Below are 24,234 nucleotides of genomic sequence, written 5' to 3'. Positions count from 1 at the left end.
ACTGTACCATGTATGGTGCAAAGAGCATAGCAGGGCACATATTTAAGTACTGCACCATATATGGTGTACAGGGCATAGCAGGGCACGTGTAAGTACTGTACCATGTATGGTGCACAGGGCATAGCAGGGCACATGTTTACGTACTGTACCATGTATGGTGCAAAGAGCATAGCAGGGCACACATTTAAGTACTGTACCATATATGGTGTACAGGGCATAGCAGGGCACATATGTAAGTACTGTATCATGTATGGTGCACAAGGCATAGCAGGGCACATACTTAAGTACTGTACCATGTATTGTGTACAGGGCATAGTAGGGCACATGTGTAAGTACTGTACCATGTATGGTGTGTAGGCCATAGCAGGGCACAGTTAAGCAGAAATTACCTAGACAAAACATTATCCTTACATCCGAAAAAGGACTCTGTCTAGTCTGGCAAAGGGAAGAGGGCAAATACAAAAGAGATTAGAAAGCAAGATCTAAAGATATTCATGGGGCCCTCAAGGTTGAGACCCCTACATGGATTAGCTTTGTCTCAGCTAGACTGCCCCCTCATCCCATCCCTCAGATCTACCCCAACCACTTAGTCATCTTTGTAAAAGAAAATGGGGAAGCATCAGTGAAGACCAGGAAGCACTAAAACTATTGAGAGACGGCTAAAAATTACAGTTCAAAAAGATCACAAAATGCAGTGGCACTCACCAGAAATTAGGTGGGTCTCATCCTAGCAGTCCTAAAATATATATTGCAGTCTGGGGGATATACAAAGGGTCACAGATGGAGAGGATGAAGAGGGCTGTATTCCATGCTCTTCCTATTTCCAAGGAAAGAAGGAAAGAAGGACAACAGAGACCCATCCTAGACCTCTGTTAGTTAATCAAGTTTCTCAAAGTGCTAACATGCAAAATGCTAAGCCTGCAATGTCTGTCATTCCTGTCACCTTGGTTCCTCACGGTTACTCTGGAACAAAATAATAACTACATTCAGATCATCAATTGCCAGATGTCACAGACCCTGCAGCCAGACAATTTAATTCCCACTTTGTATCCTTGTGCTTTGACCTGTTGATTGTCTCTAGATTCTTTACAAAATGTTTGGGCCTAGTAATTGCCTATTGTAGGCCAAAGAACCTCAACAGGGGATTTTAAAAGCTTTGGAGTCCACCTTGCATTGCTTCAAGAATCTGGGTCACACAAACAACAGAGCACAATCAAACAAGACACTGTCAAAGAGCCTGGTCTTCTTTGCGCCTACTCGGACACCACCTTCAGCACAGCTTTTCTCCCAGAGGCCAAAGTGGCTCATATAACATTATTCTTACAAAATATTTTGCAGGTAAAGGAAAAGGAAATCTTAGCCAAGCAGTTACTAATACTGGAGTGTTCAAAGCATCTTGTATCTTAATGGTGCCATTGGCTAACTTGCACATGAGCAAGCTTCAGTGATATTTGAAAAACAGAAGAGGACAACATTCAGCTATGTAATTTGAGCCTGGGGGTACCCTTCAAAGCACCCCAGCCCAAAATAACCATTACCATGTAGGAAATCATAAAGAATATGGAACATAGGAAGGTAGAATTAGAAAAAAAATCAAATAACATAAATTATGGCAGTCATCCTGCCCATGTGCCCTTTCACTTCCAGCTTACAGAAGGGATCATGCAGCAAAGGCAGATGACATCACTGTCATATGATACATAAACAAGCAAGAAGGAACCCATTCATACCTGCTGTACAGATAGGCCATGCAGGCCTGGAATATAGCTGAACAGAGCGGCATGAAACTAACTGAATTATTTATTCATTCACACTAAAACATTCTAGTAGATAGGCTAAGCCGATATGTAGCAGACCCCCATGAATGGATGCCAAGCAGGAGTGCTTTTCTGTATCTGATCAGGATAAGTGGTTTATGAGAGATAGACATGTTTGCCTCTCTGAGACAGTACTGCAGGACAGCACCTCCAGATAACCTTGATCCATAAGGTACTACTAAAAATACAGAAGGAAAAGGCAAAAATGATTCTAATAGCACATTTTTGGTCAAGACAACACTGTTTTTTCTCTGAGGAGTAGACTAGCCAGAGGAAATGCTTAAAAACAGTCCTTCTAGGGCTAACAGCATGGATAATTTCACATTGATTCTAGGTAGGCACATGTATAAAATACTTCAAATTATAATGTAGACTAGGAAGCTACACATAAGAAAATCTTACCTTGGTAAATGAAAATAATCTTCCTCTGCTGTCAATCCAGGAAATGTTTTATAATGCAGTCCAGAATAACTTTTATAATGCCCACAGGATTAGATCAGTGGCTTCCCTTCATACACTCAGTTGACCCATTTATTTCTCCACTGAGGTGAGAACCCTCTTGTCCTTTCAATCCCCAGTGGAGGTGAAAGTCTGGTACTGTCTTATCACCATCCCCCTCTACAGCCTGCAAGCTGACCAAGCATCACACCATCTGCAGTGGCAGGCTTGCTAGACTCTTCATTTAGCAGCAACTGTCAATGCAGTGAGCCAAGCTGCCTTCCTTACCCCAGAGTCAGTGAACAAACAATGGCTGCTTCTTGACATTCTCTCCTAGCAGGGACCTCCAACACTTGCACTGTTAATGAAATACTTCTTCTCAGGGGTGCAGTCAGGGCTTTATTGTTATAAGTCACAGAGCAGGGTCCAGTCCAGGAAGCTTGATTCAGACAAGGAAAAAGTGGCTATGGTCTTGGAATATCTGAAAGACCTTTACAAATTTGGCCTACATAAATCTATAAAAGTGTATGCTTCTGTCATTTCAGCCTTTTTTCCATGAATCTCTCCTTGTACTGCAACCCATCTGCTAAGGTGTTTCTGAAAAGACTCCTTTACTAAGGTCCATCAAGAAAGGATATTGTTTCATCATTGGATTTTGAACCATCTTCTTGTAGTGGCTATTACCTCTGCTAGGTGAACTTTAAAGTTGGGCCAACAAGTCTGGCTACCTCCATGCAGGATATCCTAAAAGTGAGGACTGCAACATAGAGTTTACTGGAACATCTAGATTTATGGTAAGTACCTAAATAAGCTGTACTTTAACCTTCTATTGCACCATTAGACAGACAGGTACTGTCAATGAGCCAATTATCAACACCCATGCAAGATCCTGTGGTGGAATTTAAGGCAGCACAATCTTCAAGCTTTGAAGTTCAGTTATATGGATGTCAAAAAATGAAAAAAATGCCATACTTTTGGAGAGTAGCCATGACGATGAGTTACATACACTGGTTCAGATAGAGATGTCCCAATCTATGATGAGTAGGACAGTGACTCCAACTCAGAGTATGATTTTTCACTCGCTACCTTTCAGCATGTAATAGTCAATAAGAAATTTACTCCTGAGCTCCTCTTGTACTACTAATGGAAAGAGAAACTTCCTAAATTATTTAACCCACAACTGGGCACTTTCTAAATATCTGTAATATGATCCTAGGGGACTTATCATATATGATTGACTTTTTAAAAAGTTGAATGAATTATAAAGAGATTGGGGTATAGTGGGGATCAGTGAATCTGCCAGTTTCCACATTATAGAGCAATCTCAGAGTTGGTAAATATATTTAGCAGGGGGTGTGGGGGGGGGGTACAGAGGGGGACTAATTCCCTCCACAAAAAAATGCTGCTTCTGCTATTTTGTGCATGTTTGACTTTTTAAACAGTCAATCACATGAATTCAATCATGTGAAATTCAACTTTTTTAAAAAGTTGATCATGTAAAATGCATCCAATCCTAGTTATTATCACTAGAGATTATATAAATGTAGTCTATGGATAGGTAAGGTTATTCTAAACACTAAACAAAACAGATAAAACAACCAATTAGTCCTCTTGAAAATTGATGTCACATGCTCATAAACGTGTTAGACCAGCATGGTTACCTTGGAATTAGTAACACAAAGCCTAAAACATGTATGCTGTATGCTGGAGCAATGTCCACAAACTAGTATGTTGCTCTGACATATTTTTGAGAGAGAAAGGGCTATGACAATCATTTATTTATTTATGTATTATTTATTTACATTTGTTTACCGGGAGTGTCCGACTGAACCAAGTTTGGCCCGTTTCCGTTTTCAGCAGAGGCCCGGGGAGAAATATTCCATAAGCACAACACATTACAATCCTACAAATGAACACAAATATAATACAAATTATAAAAATGTGTCAGAATTTGCATTACATACATTTCTGTCTCAAAGATTCATACAGTACATAAGTTAATTAGCAAGAAAGAAGTGAGGTAGGTACAAATTTGGTGTAGTTCACTTTGGTAAACTTTAGAATTTGCTGAAATAAAAAGGTAGGGAAGCTAGGGAAGAAGAAAGATGGGCAAAAATACACAAGTGAATGTGTGAAGTAGGAAGAGGGAGAGCAGGAAAAGAAAATGCAATGGGAGGTGGGAGACTGTGGCAATTTATTCAGGTTTTGAGAAGGAACAGAGTCATTTGTTAGCTAGGTGTACTCTAAGTAGTCATTTGAATTTAGCGGTACTATTGGTGTTGAGAATGTGTTGAGGTATACTATTCCAGATTTTGGCAACTATGTGTGAGTAAAGGGAATCATCATAACTGTTGTTAGACTTGCTGACCTTCAGAAGTAATTTGGTGGAAGATCTTGAAGTTCTACTGCTAGAATAAGGTTGAACTAGATTGCTGATAGATGGACAGTCCTCTGGGTGGAATATGGTTGAGTGAATTTGTACTAATTGATTGTAGTTTAGTAAGTTTGGCAGTTTCAACTAATTGACTTGGTGAAGTATGGTGCAATGATTGTTTTTTGTTGGCTGGTTGCTGGTAAATTTGGCCCATTTATGGTAACAGGATTCTAGTTTGGTTATGTCACATTTTTATAAGTTTGTAAAAGTGGGTGATGCATAAAGAAGGGTGGAGAGCAGATGAGTCCTACTTATGGCAAGCCTAGTATGGTTGGTAAGGTGTGGCTTAATTCTATACAATGAGCTTAGTTTGATACGTGCTTTCTTGATGACAAGGGTTAAATGTTTGTCAAATTTGAGGTCTTTGTCAGTGGTGACTCCTAAAAGCTTTGGAAATTCAACAGGCTCAATGCGGGTGTTATTTGAAGAAAAAATAGTAAAGGATGTTGGGTTTAAGGATGCTTTAAAATTGGAGAAAAGCATTAGTTTACTGTTAGAATGGTTAAAGATGAGTTGTAAATTGCTGAGATATTTTTCAATGTCAAGGAAGGATTGTTGGGTTTTGGTGATAATTATTGATAGGGACTGGGCAGAGCAGATGAAGGAGGAGTCCTCTGAATACTGGACTAAGGTAGCATGATGTATGGAACTGTTTAGTTTATTAGTAAATATGGTGAATAGAAGGGGACCATGAATAGAGTCCTGAGCTACTCCAACCAAGATGGGAAGGAAGGAAGAAAGTTAATTTTGCCATCAAGGCTTGTTGGCGGTTAGACAGGTAGCTGATAAACCATGAAAGGGTTGAGTTAGAGAGGTTGAGGGAGGCTAGCTCAAAATAAGTTTATTATGACAGACCATATCAAAGGCCTTAGATAGGTCCAGAAACATGGTGGACGTAAGTAGACCATTGTTCCTATGCTGGTTCATAGTGTTTATGAAGCTAATGAGGGAAGTTGTAGTGTTTTGCTTTGGATGGAAGCCATGCTGGGTGGAGGCTATGAGGTTGTTTTTCATGAGATGGTTAAGCAGTTGAGAATGTATATATTTTTCTAGGATCTTGGCTAGAAGGGAGAGGATGGCAATGGGCCTAGTGTTGGCTAGGTTTAGGGAGGGATCACCTTTATGAAGATGGATAATGTGCTTTCCAAATAGATGGGACATATTGCTCATTAATGGATTAATTTATGAGAATGGATATGGGGTACGAAATAGCTCCTGCAGCAAGTTTAATCATCAACTGTGTGTCACATAATGGTTGACAACTCACAAGTGGTGAGTGGTAGTAGTAGCGGCTATGGCATAAAACAGTGCTAAGGAACTTTGTTCTTTGGAGTTATTCACCAAGGTGCATTTCCATTGAATGTGATGAACAACTTTAGTTAGTATACATTGAAGCTGTGTGTGTGTGTGTGTGTGTGTGTGTGTGTGTGTGTGTGTGTGTGTGTGTGTGTGTGTGTGTATGTGTGTGTGTGTGTGTGTGTGTGTGTGTGTGTGTGTGTGTGTGTGTGTGTGTGTGTGTGTGTGTGTGTGTGTGTGTGTGTGTGTGTGTGTGTGTGTGTGTGTGTGTGTGTGTGTGTGTGTGTGCGTGTGTGTGTGTGTGTGTGTGTGTGTGTGTGTGCGTGTGTGTGCGTGTGCATATGCATGCGTGTGTGTTAGACGTGTGTGTGCGTGTGTGTGTGTGTGTGTGTGTGCGTGTGTGTGTGCATGTGTGTGCATGTGTGTGTGTGTGTGTGTGTGTGCGCGTGTGCGTGTGTGCGTGTGTGTGTGTGTGTGTGTGTGTGTGTGTGTGTGTGTGTGTGTGTGTGTGTGTGTGTGTGTGTGTGTGTGTGTGTGTGTGTGTGTGTGTGTACTTGGTTATAGTCATGCATTTTGGCAAAAATATAAATGTGCAGTGAATTGCTAAATATGTAAAAAGTCAGACTGTGGCTCTGCAGTCCAGCAAGTTGGATTCCAGAGCAGGCTAACACATCTGACTCAATGATGCATATACCACTCACATACAGGTAGGTTCACTGATATGTTTTCAGGGATACCTAGAGGGGAAATTGGTGCACATGCATATTGTGTATTTCCACAACCATTACCAAGACAAAGGCTTGCAGAAGTTATTTGGATTCCATCCATAATAATGCAACACAGTTGTATTCCAGCCCAAGACAATGTAACACATTTGTATTTCTCATACTATGTGTGCACATGAGATGATCAGCACAGCATGTTGATGGTGCATGGTAAGCTGTTTATTTAATTGCTTTGTTTCTGCAGTGAGACAGATAGATATTGAAGGGTTGCAATGTTCAAAATGTGTAATAGCTGTGTGTTGTGTGTCAGGATTGCAGCCGGATGGTGCAGATGTATGCAGCTACTCATAAATCTACTGGATTACAGAGATGGATCATCACCAATTAGGAGGGGAAACTGTGGTTAAAAGAGCTATTGTAGATGTCAGATGGCTTCATTATAGAGGTATGCAGTCAGACAGAGTTGTTCTAATGTTGAAGAGGGAAGCTGTATGTGGACCATGCCCTGTAATATCGATTCTCCTTGTTAATGGCAATGATATGGTGATACTGACACTGCAGGACTTCAGTTTTAAAATAAAAGATATTGTATTTAGCATATTCAGACCATGGCTAAAAATTCAGTTGGTCTTTTCTAATGTCATTCAAAAATGACAAAATGGATAATAAGATGCTAGAATGATTCAGTAGATGATTAGCAGGTTCTTGGCAGTCATCATGGTGGATGTTGGTGGCATGGTAGTTCATCATCATACATTGGGAAGGAAGCAATGACTGTACCTGTTAGCACTCATCTGAAAGAAAAAAGGCTGAAGGCAGTCTTGACTGAATAAAGGATTTGTTTATTAATTTACTCTGTTAGTCATGCAATAAAATACTGTAAGTCATGCAGAGATAATCTAGCTGAAGCTTGGAGGGGTAGGTAGACTCAGCAATCAAAGAAAGGCACCAGGGTTCATTGGTGATCAGCTGTGAGACACAAACATGTTTGTAAAAGCAAAAAAAAGACATATATCTATTTATTTAAGGTACACTGTATTAATATTACAACAATTTTAATATTCATACAAAATCTTCATGAAAAGAGGCTGATGCGTTTGAAAACAAGGTAGCAACTGACAGGTATGAGGATATGGTGGGTATCTACACTGAAAATATCACTGTAGAATTTAGAGGACTTGAATTAATGAGTTTCTACAAACTTGAAACATGTGAAATACTTTACATAGTTACACTAATGAAGCAAAATGAAGTGTAATACTGCTGTAACAGTGAACAATGAAAGTAGTAGGCGGTAGAAGGAAATGCACACAATCCACTTAGGTAAGAGGAAAAAAGCCACAGATAAAATTATTTGTTTGATGTATACCAGAAATGTTAACAGTATTTTAATGTTCATGCATCAGGGGCAAGCTAATATCTACAAACTGATACGATTTGGTCGGCATGAAATGGGAGGTATGTAAGATTTGAGTTATTAATGAGCATTTCTTAAAAAAAAATATGAAAAAATGTGACAATTCCAGTATGTAGAATTCAGAAATGTAGTGGGGTATTTTCATATATTAGGAATATGATATGCAGGCAGTGGATATTACTCAAAAAAGATGTAAAACAAATCACCATCAGAAAAAAACAAGTAGCTTTTATTACAACAAGCAGAGCTTTCGGTCAAACAACTTTCTTCAATGCTAAACATCATACTACATTTTCTCATTCATTTAAAAGGAGCAAAGCAGATACAATGTGACCACAGCCATCCAATCACAAAGTGCCCTTAATTAAGTACTTATAAACACATAAATTATATAAATACACTTCAAAATCTTGTAAAATATTATAAATTATACTGTTGCATTCTAACAAGGACAGGCTTAATACTAATTGTGTTGTTTATACCTGGTTCACTATCTGCACAGAGCCTTAGTATCCACTCATATTCTTTATTTTCTAAACAACTGTTTAAGTCCCCACCCCTCACATATTTGTATACATTCTCTATTACTCTAAAGGTAAAGGTGTGGTCTATTCCTTTATCTAAGATGTGCTTACACAATGCATTCTTATCATTTTTCCTTCTAATGTCGGATTTGTGTTCTATTACGTGGTCTTTTAACCTCCTTGTCGTTTTCCCTACATAAAATGATCTACACTTTTTACAGGTGGCCAAATACACCACATTAACACTATTGCAAGTTGCTACACAGAAAAAATTAAACCTCCGACCAGAAGTGGGATGTATAAGTTCTTCACTATTCAGTTTTTCTATATCTGCACAACAACTACATGCCATACAGGTATAAGTCCCATATTTCTGCCCTGTTTTATTTTTAGCTAAATTTTTAAAATCCTTATAACAGAGTTTTCTTTTCAAACGTTTTTTAGATTTTTATATGAAAAAAATGGTTTAGAATCTATTATATTATGTAATTCAGACAAAGCTAAGATAATTACCCATTTTTTCTATTATTTTCTGTAGTTCTTTCATTCTTAAGTTATATGTAGTAACGTATCTAAACTTATTATTTTCTAAAACTCTTTCTACTGCCTGTTTTCCTTGGCTAAAAATTGGACTTGCATCCTCATTTCTGGCTGTCCTTACCCTTTGAGTGAGGCTTGGGCATGGCAAAAGTGGCAGAAGTTGGAGAAGACAAAAAGTTCCTCTGAATGTGTAGCTTTTTGTTTGTTAAATAACTTCAGAGTTAGTGGCTTCAGAAGTCAAAATGTCTGTCAGTGAGTCTAGTCGTAACAAGTGAGTGGGAAAGAGTGATGAATGTCTTGAACATGTCTAAATTCAAACCTATCACAGGCCATCCCTCAGAGAAATGTTATGATTCATATATTTCTAGGTTTATCTTCAACTATTGTGTACTAAGATTTATTTATTTATTTTAATCCCAACAGCGGTTGTACTGAGGGAGGATTTACAGTAGCCTTTTCTGATCTCTGGCATCTCCAGGCAACAACAAAAAGGTCAGAGAAGAACGTGTCCAATCCTTGTGAGTATTCTAATTAGGATTTAACATTCTTCCTGCTCTGAATTGCTTTAGTCCTTTAATTCATTGGATGATGTGGATCCTAGAGCTGCTGGATCTGATATGGTTTAGGTTCCCTCTGAATGACTACTGTGACCCCTCCCCAAAATCCATGGCTTGCCAAAACAGTATAAATGTAAGAACTTTTAAACTTGTTAGATCTGATGATGTATTTGCATGAAAGTTCTTATCTGTTTTATTTAATAAATAAATATAATCATATGTAAAGGATGGAATGTTTCAGAACATTTATGTTTTTCTACAGAGATTTAAAACTAATAGTACATGTAATGGTTTGATTTTACTGCACTCTGAAAATACATTAAATAAACCTACATTGGAAAAAAAAATCTAAGGTCCAACTTAACAGAGAAACCACAGCTGACCAAAATACACCCTTGTCTTGTTTAGTAATTGGTGCTTTTCCACATGTCTCAGGACATGCCAAGCAGGTTGGTGTATTAGGGCTAGCAGACATGAAATCTAGTTATTTTTAACTATATAAGCAACTATATATATAATTTATTTATTTATTTATCATTTGTTAACTGGGGTAGTCCAACTGAGCCAGTGGCCCATTTTCAGTGGAGACCCGAGGAGAAAAGGTCTAACTTACAATACAAGCAACTACAGTTTATGAAACATTTCAAAACATTGATATACCTTTCAAAAGAATGATATACTTTACAAGAACTACAAATGGAAATACACCCTGCCTTCTGATCTGCTTAAAACAGAAGCAGGAACTTGTGTTGTAGTTATCTGTTGCTGCACGTCTTTGTTTAAAGGATTGTACTACATATACGGACTCAGCATGTGCCAGAGTTTTCACATTGTAAGACTTGATATTTTGGAATTATTTTACTAAAATATTAGAAGGTTTGATACTGTTTCTGGATCATGCTGCATTATTTTTCTGGATCACATTAACACATAATCAAAATCTACATCAGCAAGATGATAAGAGTGAAATGTGGGAAACAGTGAATGTTTACATTGGCGAAACTAGAAACAGTGAAAAGCGCTTGTGCATGTCAGACATGAGCTGTAGGTTCTGAATGGAGATCGTGATGCACAGGCAAAAAGATGAACAAGGCGGTATGTGTGAAAGTTTTCTCTTGCCTCACAGCTAAATAAGCAAGGTATTCCACTACTAAATCACCAGCCTAACCCACGCCAGCCCCAGAGTTAATATTCAAACCAACGTGGCTGCTACCATACATTGCGGGATTTTTAAAGTACAGGAGATTGTTTTCTCTTGCATCACAGCTAAATAAGCAAGGTGTAGATCTTTTTACCTAAATCTGCAATAAAAGCATACTAGCTGTATGAGTGTTTTTAGACACTCGGGGTTCCTGCGGCATAAACAGTTTATAGTAAATCCCTCACTAAAAGAAGCCAGGTATTCTGCTGTAAAGAACTGAGCTATTTAATAAAGTGGGGAGTCATTATTATTTTACTTACTGCTTTCGCCTATAGAAACAGAGGTTTGAATGATTGTTTTTTTTTTTTCAAAACTTCATGGTCTAGCTAGCAGACACATCACTATCACCCCTCCCCCCCTGTCAGCCACCAGTTGCTAATAGCAAAGGAGGCACGAAAGCGAGGTATTATATCATACCTGGCTGGCGCCATCTTTTTCAAACCGTAAGTTCCCGTGGATCCCCCTGCCTGAGGTAAGCAAACTACCCCTACCTGTAAAAACTGTATTACCTGTTAAATATGCTATTGTGTGGAATAAGCTATGCACTGTTAAGGTCTACTGTGTTTAAAATCTGTTTAATCTGCTAGTGTGTCAAAATAAGCTATGCAATGCATTAAGGTGTAATATGTTTAAAACTTGCAACTGCTTAATGTATGTACTTCCAAGAGCCTATGAGAATGTGTAGACTTCTATTTGTGTAGCAGTAGTGTAATATTAGGGTGAATGCTGCTAAGTGGTACAATTACTTATCATAATATAATGAGTAGCCTGGATTGATATTGCAGTTACCCACCTATCTGGGCATAAAAGCATAACTGCATGTTGTTCCTGACCTGTGAGGGCAGGCTATAGATTACACATTGCTGTAGGGCTCTCTTAATAGATGCATTTAGGCAAAGTCGCATAAATGCCTGCATGTAGATGGAATTGCATACATAGATACATTACCTGGTTTCCTATGTGTGTTAGACGTTTATCGGTCAGCAGCAGCACTCTGCATTTGCTGTCCTGGACAGGCGTCATTACGGCACTTAACTGCCTAAATAATACATTCCCTGAACTAATAGCATGCCATTATAACCTAGCTTAGCAACGTGTATCCTGTGAAGGAAATTTACAGTGTTGTAGCTATATCAGGTTCTAGGAAAGCCATTTACTGTGTTTTGATAGGAAGATTGCCCTAAATGAACACTTACAAAGATACTGCTTGTTTCTAAACAGACTGTTATAAGCACTCTACAGCATCACCACCTGATGGCTTAACATAGTTGGATTATTTACTGAGCTGTGCAATTAATCTACAGTACATACTGTGACTTAGTGACTTAAGTTGCTAGAAGAGAGAAAGTGCATGAAAGTGTTAAATGTTTCAGGTATCACTACAATGTCTAATAAGATGACAAGCTGATCTTTATGCTAAGAAAATGTTGTTGTGCAGGCATCTCTGTAAGCCTTATCCTCTCATATGTCCTAATTCAGTACCCTATCTCTTTCATCATGCAGGTATTCCACTACTAAATCACCAGTCTAACCCACGCCAGCTCCAGAGTTAATATTCAAACCAACGCGGCTGCTGCCATACATTGAGGGATTTTTAAAGTGCAGGAGATTGTTTTCTCTTGCCTCACAGCTAAATAAGCAAGGTGTATATCTTTTTACCTAAACCTGCAATAAAAGCATACTAGCTGTATAAGTATTCTTAGCCACTCAGGGTTTCTGCGGCATAAATGGTTTATAGTAGATCCCTCCCTAAATGAAGCCAGGTATTCTGCTGTAAAGAACTGAGCTATTTAATAAAGTGAGGAGTCTTTATTATGTTACTTACTGCTTTCCATATAGAAACGGAAGTCTGAATTATTGTTTTTTTTTCAAAACCTCATGGTCTAGTTGGCCCTGCTCTGTTCGCCTCACTAAACCCTAATCACCTGATCACTTAGCCAATCCACTCTCCCAACTCCCTCCAACCCTGCAGTCTATTTCATTTCCTACACTAATCCCACTCCAGGCAACTCATACCAAACCAACACACCTCCACCCTTTCACTCAACCAATCAGGGATCCTAATTGTAGTATTCACTCTAAATACTGTCATGTTACCCACACCTACATCCCTGTCACTAGCACTCATATCACTAACTTTCCTCACTTCTATACAAACAGACCAACCACTACACAATTATACTTATCACATTACCCACTTTAGCCCACCCTCTCAAACTCACACAGACTTCTACATCTGCCCTACACTTATAAATCTCACAACTACACATTACTCACATAAGATCAGAACACCAACACATTACAGTAGGAAAAACACACATAGACCAAGCTCACAAACAAATAATATTAAAAACACATACTGACATTCCTACAAAAGCTACTAACCTGTGGTGACATACCCCAAATCCAGGTCCTCTCACAGCCAAACAGACATCTGACCTGCTGATTCTAAATCTCAACATAAGAAGCATCACCAACAAAATAACAGACCTGCATGCATTCATAGCCCACTACATCCCTGATATACTCACCATCATGGAGACCTGGCTAAAGCCCAGTATCCAAGATGAAGACTTTCTCCCCCCAGGTTATAAAACACTTAGATCTGATAGAACAAACAGGAAAGGAGGAGGAGTAGCCATTCTCTTTAAAAACTCCCTTAACCTCCAGCTCCTGCACACCACGCCACCCACTTTTCAAAATGCTGAAGTCCTGTTTTCTGTCCTCTCTGTAAGAAACACCAAGAAGTTCAATATGATATGCTACATACCTCCAAGCAATAACTCACTCATAATAGAAGACATCCTACACTGGACAAAGGACAACCTACCTCTGGAACCAATCCTACTAGGAGACCTTAACACTGACTGGGCAGCCTGTAACTCCAGCAACCCCTCTACACATATCAATCTATATGGGTTCTCTCAACTAATTGAAGAGCCAACTAGAATAGACAAAAAAAAGAATCCATACTAGACTGGACACTAACCAACTATCCCAAGCAAAACTATACAGTAGGTTGTCTCCCAGATGATCTAAGTGATCATCTCCCCACCTTCCTACTCCACAAACACTCTAATCACCCCAAACCAGTTGTATACAAAATAGTATGAGATGAATGTAACTTTACCCCACAATACCTAAATACAGTCCTAAGCCACTGCAACTGGGAATCACTACGAACACTAGAGTTAGACCATGCAGTAGAATACTTCAATGCTACCTTCTCTAACATTCTTAACAGTCTTGCTACCAGCAGGAAGATCAGAGTTAAAGCCAACTACGCACCCTGGCTAAGTAGGGACACTAGAGTCTTACTAAAACCAAGGGATAAAGCCTGGAAAATCTGGAAAACTGAAAATACCACTATCTCCAGGCAATACTATCAACAGCTTAGAAACAAGGCCAAGGCTGAAACCAAACTAAACAAACAAAACTACTTTCTTAGTGCCCAAAGCAAATATTCAAAGAATCCACAAAAATTCTGGCATGCCATTAACTCCCTACTAAAGCCAGGCAAAACCACTACTCCAGCTCCTAACTATACAGATAATGCCCTAGACATAGCCTCTCAATTAAATCACCATTTTACAATGTCCATCTTAGCCCTATGCAGTCAGATAACCAAACATAGCCCACCTCAATCGCAACCCAACCTATTCCATAGCACCTCCTCTTTCAGCCCATCACCTGTCCCCACCTCGACTATCACAAAACTTCTCCAAAAACTCAAACCAACCACACTGGCAGCTGATAAAGTACAGTTATGTACACTTACCATAAATGTAGATGTTCTAATGTATTCACTGTTGCAGTCATTACATTTGGGTTATCTGCTTGCAGGTAGCCCTCAGTCGGCCTGATTAACAAAGTCTTGGGTCCTACATTAGTTGCTTGTCTCTTTTTCCGTGATGTCAGGTCATCAGGGATATGCAGCTGACATCATTACATCAGTTTTTCTAGCCACACATGTCAGGAGCCCCCCTAATGGGAAGCAATTAAATCTATAAAAATACAAGGTTATACCTCAAACAAAAAAGCAAATACACCAAAAAGCTTTTAAGCATTGAAAAGGAGAGAAGAGGTATAGCCAAACAAAGTCAGGGGGCTGGAGGGAGGATAACCAGGACTGCAACAGTGAATACACTCGAACATCTACATTAAGTGTACACAACTGTACTATGTTCTTCATGTTTCACTGTTGCAGTCATTACATTTGGGTAGATTCCCAAAGCTGAATGGGAAAAAAGGATGGGAGGATGAATTTAAATAGCATTAGGACCAGCTGTAAGGCCCTGCAAAACTGCAGTGGCAAAGCCAGCTGTGGATTTAGAGAAAATTGCCAAATGGTAATGCTTGGTGAAAGTATGTACAGAACTCCAGGTACCGGCTTTTAGGATGTCCCTGGTAGGTACGCCTCTGAGAAAGGCTGTAGAGGCAGATGCAGCCCTGATTGAGTGGGATCTGATCCCCTGTGGGATAGGTTTTCCATGGTGTTTATAGCCAAACTGAATGCAATGTCCTATCCATTTGGAGATGGTTTGCTTTGAAATAGCCTTCTTCTCTGTTCCTGCAGCAAATGCCACCAGCAGTTGTTCAGATTTCCTTTGAGGTTTAAACATGTCCAAGTAGAATCTAAGTTATCTGTGCACATCTAAGGAGTGCAGTATCCATTCCCCTTTGTTCTGTGGATTAGGAAAGAAGGTAGGCAAATGAATGGACTGATTACAGGCCACACTGGATACCACCTTTGGCATGAAAGAGGGATTGGTCCTGAGGGACACCCTGTCTGCATGAAAGATGATGAAAGGCTCCACTGCCATAAGGGCCTGTAATTCAGATTTCCTTCTTGCTGAAGTAATGGCTAAAAGGGAAGCTGTTTTCCAAGAAAGGGATTTTAAATCTGCAGTAGCAGCTGGCTCAAAAGGAGGAAGGGTGAGTGTCTCCAATACAAAGCTAAGGTCCCAGGCTGGAGTTGGAGCTCTCCTGAGTGGTCTTAAATTTTTGGCCCCTCTGAAGCACTGCTTGAGTAGTGGAAGAGAGAAGAGGGGAGGTTCTGTGTTATAATGAGCTGAAATGGCTGAGGCATGAATTTTTATTGAGGAAAAAGACAGGTCTTTGTGAAGCATCTCAGTTAAGTATTGTAAAAATTTAAGTAAATTGGGCACTGCTGTGCTCATCCCTAGAGATTGGTTCCAGGCACAGAATCTTTTCCATTTTTCAGCATAAGATTTTCTAGTACTAGGCCTCCTTGCCTCTAAAATGACATCCATCACTGGCTTACTGAGGGATGGTAAAGGAGAGCTTAGGTAAATAGCCAGGCTGCTAGGTTCAGTATTTGAAGCTGACGGTGCAGAATCTGGTCCTCCTGCTGAGACAGCATTGTAGGAGTCTGAGGCAGGTGCCATGGGGCCAACAGTGACACACTGCGCAGGAGGGGGTACCAGTGTTGGCGTGGCTAGGCTGGTGCAATCAAAATCATCCTTGGTTTGTCTTGTTTGATCTTTGGTAGTACTTTGGAGAGCAGAGGCAGGGGAGGAAAGGCATAAACTGATAGGTTTTTCCAGTTGAAGGACAGAGCATCCACTTTCCAAGCTTGTCTGTGGGGAGTCCTTGCACAACATTTTTCTAATTGATAGTTCTGGGGGGAGGCAAACAGGACTATATCTGGGCTTCCCCATTTGCTAGTCTACATGTTGAAAATCCTTGGTTCCAGTTTCCACTCATGTGGGTCCATGAGGGTTCTGCTTAGTCCATCTGCCAGTGTATTTAGTTTTCCTGGCAGGAACTGAGCTTGTAGATGTACTTGGAAGCTCAAGGCTGTGTTCCACAATGTCATGGCTAGTCTGCAGAGGGGCTAAGAATGTGTACCCCGCTGCTTGTTTATGTACCACATAACAATGGTGTTGTCCGTCTTTACCATTAATTGTCCTGGAAGAATGTGGTCCTTGAAGGCTGTCAGAGCATTGTGTACATCTAATATTTCTTTATGATTGATGCAAAGGTACATGTGTATTGGGTTCCATTTGTCCTGAACGCACTTCCCTGCCTGGTGCGCCCCCCCCCCCCACCCCATGCATAGTCTGATGCGTCTGTTGTTAGGGTTTGGGCGGCAGGGGGTAAAGTGAATGGTAGTCCCTTGTTTTGGTGACAAGGCCTCTGCCCACCAAAGGAACTCTCGGCTTAGACAAGGAATGATAGGAATCATTGGTTCTAGATCCTGAGAATGTTGACACTATAGGCTTTTTATATACCATTATAGTTTCCTCATATGCAGTCGTGCATATGGAATTAGAAGAATGCAGGAGGCCATGAACCCCAAGGCTTGCAGTATTTGCCTTGCAGATAGCAAGGTTTTTGTGACCACTTGTTTGAAGTAGGTTGTCAAGTGAATTTGTTTCTCTGGCATGAGGAAAGCCATCTGGGAAGTTGTATTCAAGCTTGCTCCCAGGAATATTATTTGTTGACAGGGTACCAGGTGTGATTTATTTTTCATTTATGGTGTACCCCAAACAAGTTAGCACCCTCTGTACAAAATACAGATGATTCAAAAGTATGTCCTGGTTTTCTGCCTGAATTAGACAATCGTCCAGGTATTGGTATATGTGATTATTTCTTTGCCTGCAAAATGCAATGACTGGAGTTAGGCACTTTGTGAATACCCTGGGCGCAGTAGATAAGCCAAAGGTCAGTGCAGAGAACTGACAGTGCGTGTAGCCTGCTTTGAAGCATAGGTATCTTCTGCAAGATTCCCTGATTGGGATGTGCAGGTATGCTTCCTTTAAATTTAGTGTTGCCAACCAGGCATCATGGCTTAGCATAGGATGAAACTGGTGAAGAGTCAGCATCTTGAATTTTGGAATCACCAAAAAGGTGTTTAGAGTAGGCAGGTCCAGGATAGGATGCCATGAATTGTCTTTTCTGGGTAACAGGAAAAATCTTGAGTAGAAACCTTGTCCCTTTTTCTCTTCTGGTACCAATTGAATAGGCCCTATACTTAAGAGAGAGCACTTGCTTTTGGGCCTCTATCCACTGCTTTGGAGGTAGATCCAGCCAACCACTTGAAGTTGGTGATGTGTGGATTTAAACGCTGTATCACTGGGATACTACATTTAAAACCCATTTGTCCTGAGTAATGAGTCCCCAGTTCTTCGCATGAAGTGCAATCTTTCCTCACAAAAGGGCAGTCAGTTGAGAAGTGCTTAGAAGTTTTAAAAATAAGTCATTGAGACAGTTTACCATAGGGGGAGTTTTATTACTCCCAAATTTGGAAGTGGAGGCCCCCCACTGCTTAGTTCTGTGCGTCCCCTTGGACTGAAGCCTGGGTGCTCTGCTGGATCTGGGTTTGGACTGAGAAGGTCTGGAAGAGGCAGGAAAGGACCAATTCTTAGAAGGCCAATGCCTACTAAATCTTGGAGGTTGTACTTGTAAAACGTCTTTAACAGTTTGCATATATTTAACTTTTTCCTCCATCTTTTTAAGAACTTCTTCTGCCTTGTTGCCAAACAGGTGGCCCTGATTTAAGGGAGCATCCAGTAATTTTGCTTTAACATGATCTGGCAAGGATTGCTCCTTAAGCCAGGTATGCTTTCTAAAGTACAGACCCAGTTACTGCAGCCATGCAAGGTGCCTCTAGGGAATCAAAACCACATTGCAATGTATGTTTACCAACTTGTTCAGCAGAATGCATAAAATCATGTAAATCTTTATTTTCAGCACAATCAGGAATCAACATCATTTTCTGTTTAAGCAATCCAAAAATATGCAGCTGATACTTTAGCATACAAAACTGGCAATTCAAGGCCCTAATGGCCAAAGTTGCAGAAGTGTATACCTTCTCACCCCATCTATCCAGTGCCCTGGAATCTCTATCAGAGGGGGTAGGATTTTTGGCAGTAGTAGCTTTAATGCCTTTGGGTCCCTGTGAAATGGTTTCAGTATCCGCAGCAGGATTTTTGAAAAGAAACTTGTGACAGTCAGGAACCCTGTAATATCTATCAGGTTTTCTGGAAGCAGGAGGTAAACAGTCAGGGGCTATGCTAGATTCCAAAAAAGGCATCATCCACAATGTCCAGTACATAGCTAAAAGGCCTGTGCTGGGGCAGGAGTAAGAAATCCCTAAGCCTCTTTTTAGAATCAGAGAAATCCTGACTTTCCCAATGAAAAAGCTCCCTGAGAGTATGCAAGTTTTCACCAAAAGAGAAATCCTCTGGGTGGGAAGCAGAGGGAATAGAGTCCTCAGCATCAGAATCCTCATAGGTAGATAAGGGTAAATCCTGGTCATCAGAGGATCAGAAATTTCAGAATCCTGGTCAGAAGTATCATAAGCAAACTCCGTCCTAGGTCTCTTAGAGGGGGAAGGTTGGCTCCCCCTGATTAAAGTAATAAAGTCTCCAGTCATTCTTAGTATTTGTTCTTTAGGCATAGAGGCCTGACCATGTGGTCTGGGCATCAGTTTTCTAGGCATGGTTCGAGTTTTAGGCCTTAAAGAAGAAGAAGAAGATGGCACCAGTTTAATATGTAAGTCAGTAGGCCTGAATATACCCTCAGAAGCCGATGCCTGCACAGCTGCTCCAGACCCATCCAAGGTAGAGACATCCGCAGGTTCCACAGTTGAAGCATCTTGTGGAAACCGAATGGGTCTCAGTAGAGGCCTGCAAATCTGAAGTAGTGGGTATCAGGGGCTGCAAAAGTGCCTCACTGAGTACCGGTGAACTGGGCGGCCTGTCTCTGTCTTTATCTTTGCATTTTTTCGAATGTCGGTAGTTGGGTGGCTTACTGAAGACATATCAGGATAATTGAACCGAGCACCAAAAAATTTAGAAGCGCAGATATACTGACAATGGATACTTTGTGGTTTAAATAAGGCACAAAAGTGACAGCGAGGTACGTTGTGGTCAGGGCCTAGGCAAGGAATACAGTATGAATGAAAATCTTTATGAGGTATTTGCTTTCCACAAGAAATGCAATTATTTACTTTTACTGACATTGGTTATGAGCAATAAAAGTTTCCCCAACAGGGTACTTAGTTTTAGTTGAAGACTTCACTTCTGAAACTCGAAAATGAAAATTTCAGGAGTCGGCCGTCCAACACTTGTGAACTGCTTCTGCTTCGGGCACCGCATGGCAAGAAAGACTGATGTAATGACATTGGCTGCATGTTTTATAGCCCTGATGACCTGACATCACAGAAGAAGCGATATTAACTGGCATAGGACCCAAGACTTTGTTAATCAGGCCGACTGAGGGCTACATGCAAGCAGATAACCCAAATGTAATGACTGCAACAGTGAAACACAAAGAACATCATACCTGTTTCATACCTAAAAATGTCTAGTAACTCCCTATCATATCCTGTCTCTGTCCTAATCAATTGCTCTACACAAGAATCCTACATACCCAAACTCTGGAAAGTATCTCGCATCATTCCTCTCCATAAAGGAGGTAACTCCTACGACTTCTCCAACTACCGACCTATTGCTATCCTATGCCCCCTATCTAAAATTCTAGAGAAATGCATCCACTTGCAGGTGATGACATTTCTTAACACACTAAATCTCCTATCTATCACACAACATGGTTTCCGTCCACATCACAGCACTACCACAGTTCTTCTTTCCTTCCCTAATCAAATCAACCTTCACAAGAATGACAACATATATGTATCCGCCATTTTACTGGACCTGTCAAAGGCATTTGACATGGTCTCCCACTTCATCCTACTAAACTCACTAACATCACTATCCTTCACCTCTTCTACTATAGCCTGGTTCAGAAGCTACCTATCTGACAGGCAACAAACTGTCCCGTGGAAAGGAACTCTGTCTCCACAACTTCCAACCACCATAGGAGTCCCACAAGGCTCTATACTGGACCCACTGCTATTTTCTATATTCACAAATAACATCATTAGCTCAACCCAGCATGCCACACTCATTCAATATGCAGATTCAACCCTGATCTGCTCCACCTCATCTCCCACTACCCTGCAAAAACTCACTTAGGATACCTTTAACTCTGTAGAAAAATGGATCTCATGTATCCAACTGATCCTAAATCCCAAGAAGACAAAACTACTACTATTCTTCCCTAATTGATCAAAAACTCCCCTCTCCTTCTCCATTACATCCAAGGACGGCACCGCCATCTCCCCTTCTAACTACACCAAACTTCTTGGCATTGAAATTGACAGTCATCTTCACTTTGATGTCCACATCTCACATGCCATAAAATAGTACACAAAAGATGGTCTGTCTGTACAGGTACAAATCCTTTCTCTCACAACAAGCTAGAGTCACTCTAGCACAAAGTCACCTCCTCTATACTCTATTGTATGCAGCACCAGTTTTCACCTAAATTAGAAAGTCTGACCTAGACAAACTAGAATCTTGTTACAATAAAATAGCCAAGTTTGCTACAAACTCGACATATAGAACCCATCACTGTAAGACGCTGTCCGGTTCTATTCTCAGCTAGAGCATCTTCTGCATAGAGGCATGTGTGAATGGGTGTGCTTTCGTTGAAGGTTGTGTGTCAGAGCTGGCAACTCGGCATGTAAAAATCCACTGCCAATCATTAGCAGACCGGAGTTCTGCTGTGGCAACCCCTAACCGAGAAAAGCCGAAAGACACAAACAAACAAACTGTACTGCACTAAAGGAATTAAAATGGCTTGAGCTACCACGACTACTTAATTATCACCAGTTGGTTACAGCCTACAATATTCTCAAATACCCTGAAAAAAAACCCTCAATAGCCAAGCACCTTACTCCTTACACTGCAAACCGGCACCTAAGGTCTAGCGAAAAATCTCTCCTCTGCATTACCAAGGCTAATAATAATGCAGGGAAAGCACTCTACTTCCACATCATTGCTAGAAATTGGAACTCCCTTCCCCATTTCCTGTCCACTGCCTCAAATCACATATCCTTAGTACCTGGTTATGCCCTTGTATCACATAAACATACCCTCACTGCTATTATTTCCCCCACTTGCTCTCTGATCACCTGTATTCTATATGTATTGGGAAAGTCAGACTTTTAGCTGTTGAAATGCTTGATACATTTCTTCTCACGACAACTGTCCAGCAATGTAAAACTTCTATTGTCATTCTATTAATTTTTCCTTTCATTGCTTAATTTGAGTGTTTCATTAATTTCTAGTTTTGATTACATGGTTCACCATATATGTTGTAATCACTTTGCTACATTTTATTTGCTGTATTGTTTTTGATGAACTAATTACCTGAGCTTTTCTCCCCAAGCCTCCACTGTAAATGGATCTGGTCCAGTCGGAACTTCCCTATTAACAAATGTAAAATAAAATAAATAAATAATAAATACATTTAATCAGACTAGAAAGAAAAATAAATTACAGGCTTAGAAAAATGAGTATATAGTAATTCCAGGCAAAACTAGAAATGAGTATATATAAATTGAGGATATATGTTAGAAATAACAAGGTATTAAGTAAGAAGATGTATGCAGGTGAGAAACAGATATAGAGTGTAAGAAGTATGTGATGAGTCAAAGATTACAGCTGTGGTAGCAATTTGAGAGATGGTAAAGGATGTATGGCTGGGGAGCATGGGAGATTAAGTGGGATCTTGGCAGTAACAGGTGCTGGTATTTAAGAAAAGATTTTTGAGTTCGATCTTAAAGATATTTGTACTAGAAGTGGTTCAGATGTTAGGGGGGAGACTGTTCCAAGCCTGGGACACACAGTTTTTGTAAAGAAGTTTGCTGATATTTTTGTTAGATTTGTAGGTGTCAAGTAGGTGCTGCTCTGAGCTGTGGAGGGTGTGAGAAGGGGGTGTAGAGGAGGAGGACAGACAGCGGGACAAGCTAAGTGTTTGGAAAGTAAAGAGTGTGTGGGTTGCAACTGGGAGAAAAGAAGGTGTTGGGGGAAGTTCAACCAGTGAAGTTGTTTCAAAGCAAGGCAGTGTTGTGATTTGTAAGGCTGGCTACCGGCAGATCTTGCAACACTGTATAGGTTAATAGGTTTGGCACAGTTCAGCAATACATATATATATATATAGGGTCTATATTATATGCATGAAAACTGAATTGCGGGAACACGTATTGAGTGACACATAAAGAGCAAATAATCAGCATATCGAAGGTATGAACGTAGACCACCATAGGGAATTCTTCCCTTTGTTTCAATGGAGTGCGATCTTGGAGTTGGTATATTTAAGTAAGGGGGGGTGGGGGTGCAGGGTGGCTTGCCCCCCTGCATACAACAGTTAGTGACAGTATTTGTTTGTTGGTTTTGTCATGTTTGGGATTCAATGTTTTGGGCTTTCGCCCTTTACGTGTCGCTCAATATATGTTCGCGCGATTCAGTTTTTGTGCATATAATATAAACCCATATATATATATATATATATATATATATATATATATATATATATATATATATATATATATACATATAGAGAGACAGAGAGAGAGGAAGCTAAGTATTATCCTAACTCTGTGTCTTACACCATAAGTACCAAATTCCACTTAACAGACTTGCCATGTGGGTCATGTCTGACCATGACAAGTTCCACTGTCTCTCACTGGCTCTATAACTGAACCAGTAAAATAGTGGAAATTGGAACTGTCTGATGTCAGATTAGAACAGCAAAACAAAGATACTTTGAAAGGCAAAAATAAGAACATTCTGTCAAATGCAGAGCTGTTGAGATGTATATATGTTGAAAATAGGCTTTCTGCTCTGCACATCAGAATAAATTATTTAACTACTGATCATCATTTGATTAACTGCAATCCTACAGATAATGATTACAGAACTGATATATTATGGATTGTGTTTATATAGTTTCATGTTTGCAACTGTGCAGTTATGATTAAACCATTCATTTTCCACCAATTATTTTTGGATTTATTAAATGTACTAGATCCCTGTACATAAAATAGCTTACCTGCTGCTGCAATGATTATATCTGCAAGTTTTGTGTGATTTATCAGTTGTTCTCTTGGAGTGAATCTGTGAGCTATAGTCACAGTTGCATCACCTACAATTCATTAAAAGAAAATGTGATAGAATTTGGGACAAAACAGACCATTATATTGATAGACATGTGACAAACAATTCAGACAGGTAATTAGATGTGGAAAGAAGACAAATAGAAAGTTATATCATGCCATTTTAATAATGTCATAGGGTTTCATACTTCACTGCTGGGCATTTCTTTTTCTACATTTGAATACAGTTTTACTTAGATAAACCTATGGTATTCACTAGACAGTGAGGTTTTTGCTAAACCATTATGAATTTGT

General features: G+C 39.9%; 1 protein-coding gene across 1 annotated transcript in view; it reads right to left on the bottom strand.

The window, feature by feature from the left end:
- Positions 1–24,234, bottom strand: part of MTHFD2L (methylenetetrahydrofolate dehydrogenase (NADP+ dependent) 2 like) — a 1,043,973-nt gene that overhangs the window by 245,587 nt on the left and 774,152 nt on the right. The window contains exon 6 of the mRNA XM_044061163.1: positions 23,877–23,969. Coding sequence (XP_043917098.1) covers positions 23,877–23,969 — 93 coding nt within the window. The remainder of the gene's footprint in view (positions 1–23,876; positions 23,970–24,234) is intronic.

The sequence above is a fragment of the Protopterus annectens genome, chromosome 2.part0 (assembly GCF_019279795.1).
Source record: "Protopterus annectens isolate FY-2018-M chromosome 2.part0, PAN1.0, whole genome shotgun sequence".
Classification (NCBI taxonomy): domain Eukaryota; kingdom Metazoa; phylum Chordata; order Ceratodontiformes; family Protopteridae; genus Protopterus; species Protopterus annectens.
The sequence above is the reverse complement of the archived record's forward strand: the minus strand, read 5'-3'. Positions and strand labels throughout refer to the sequence as shown.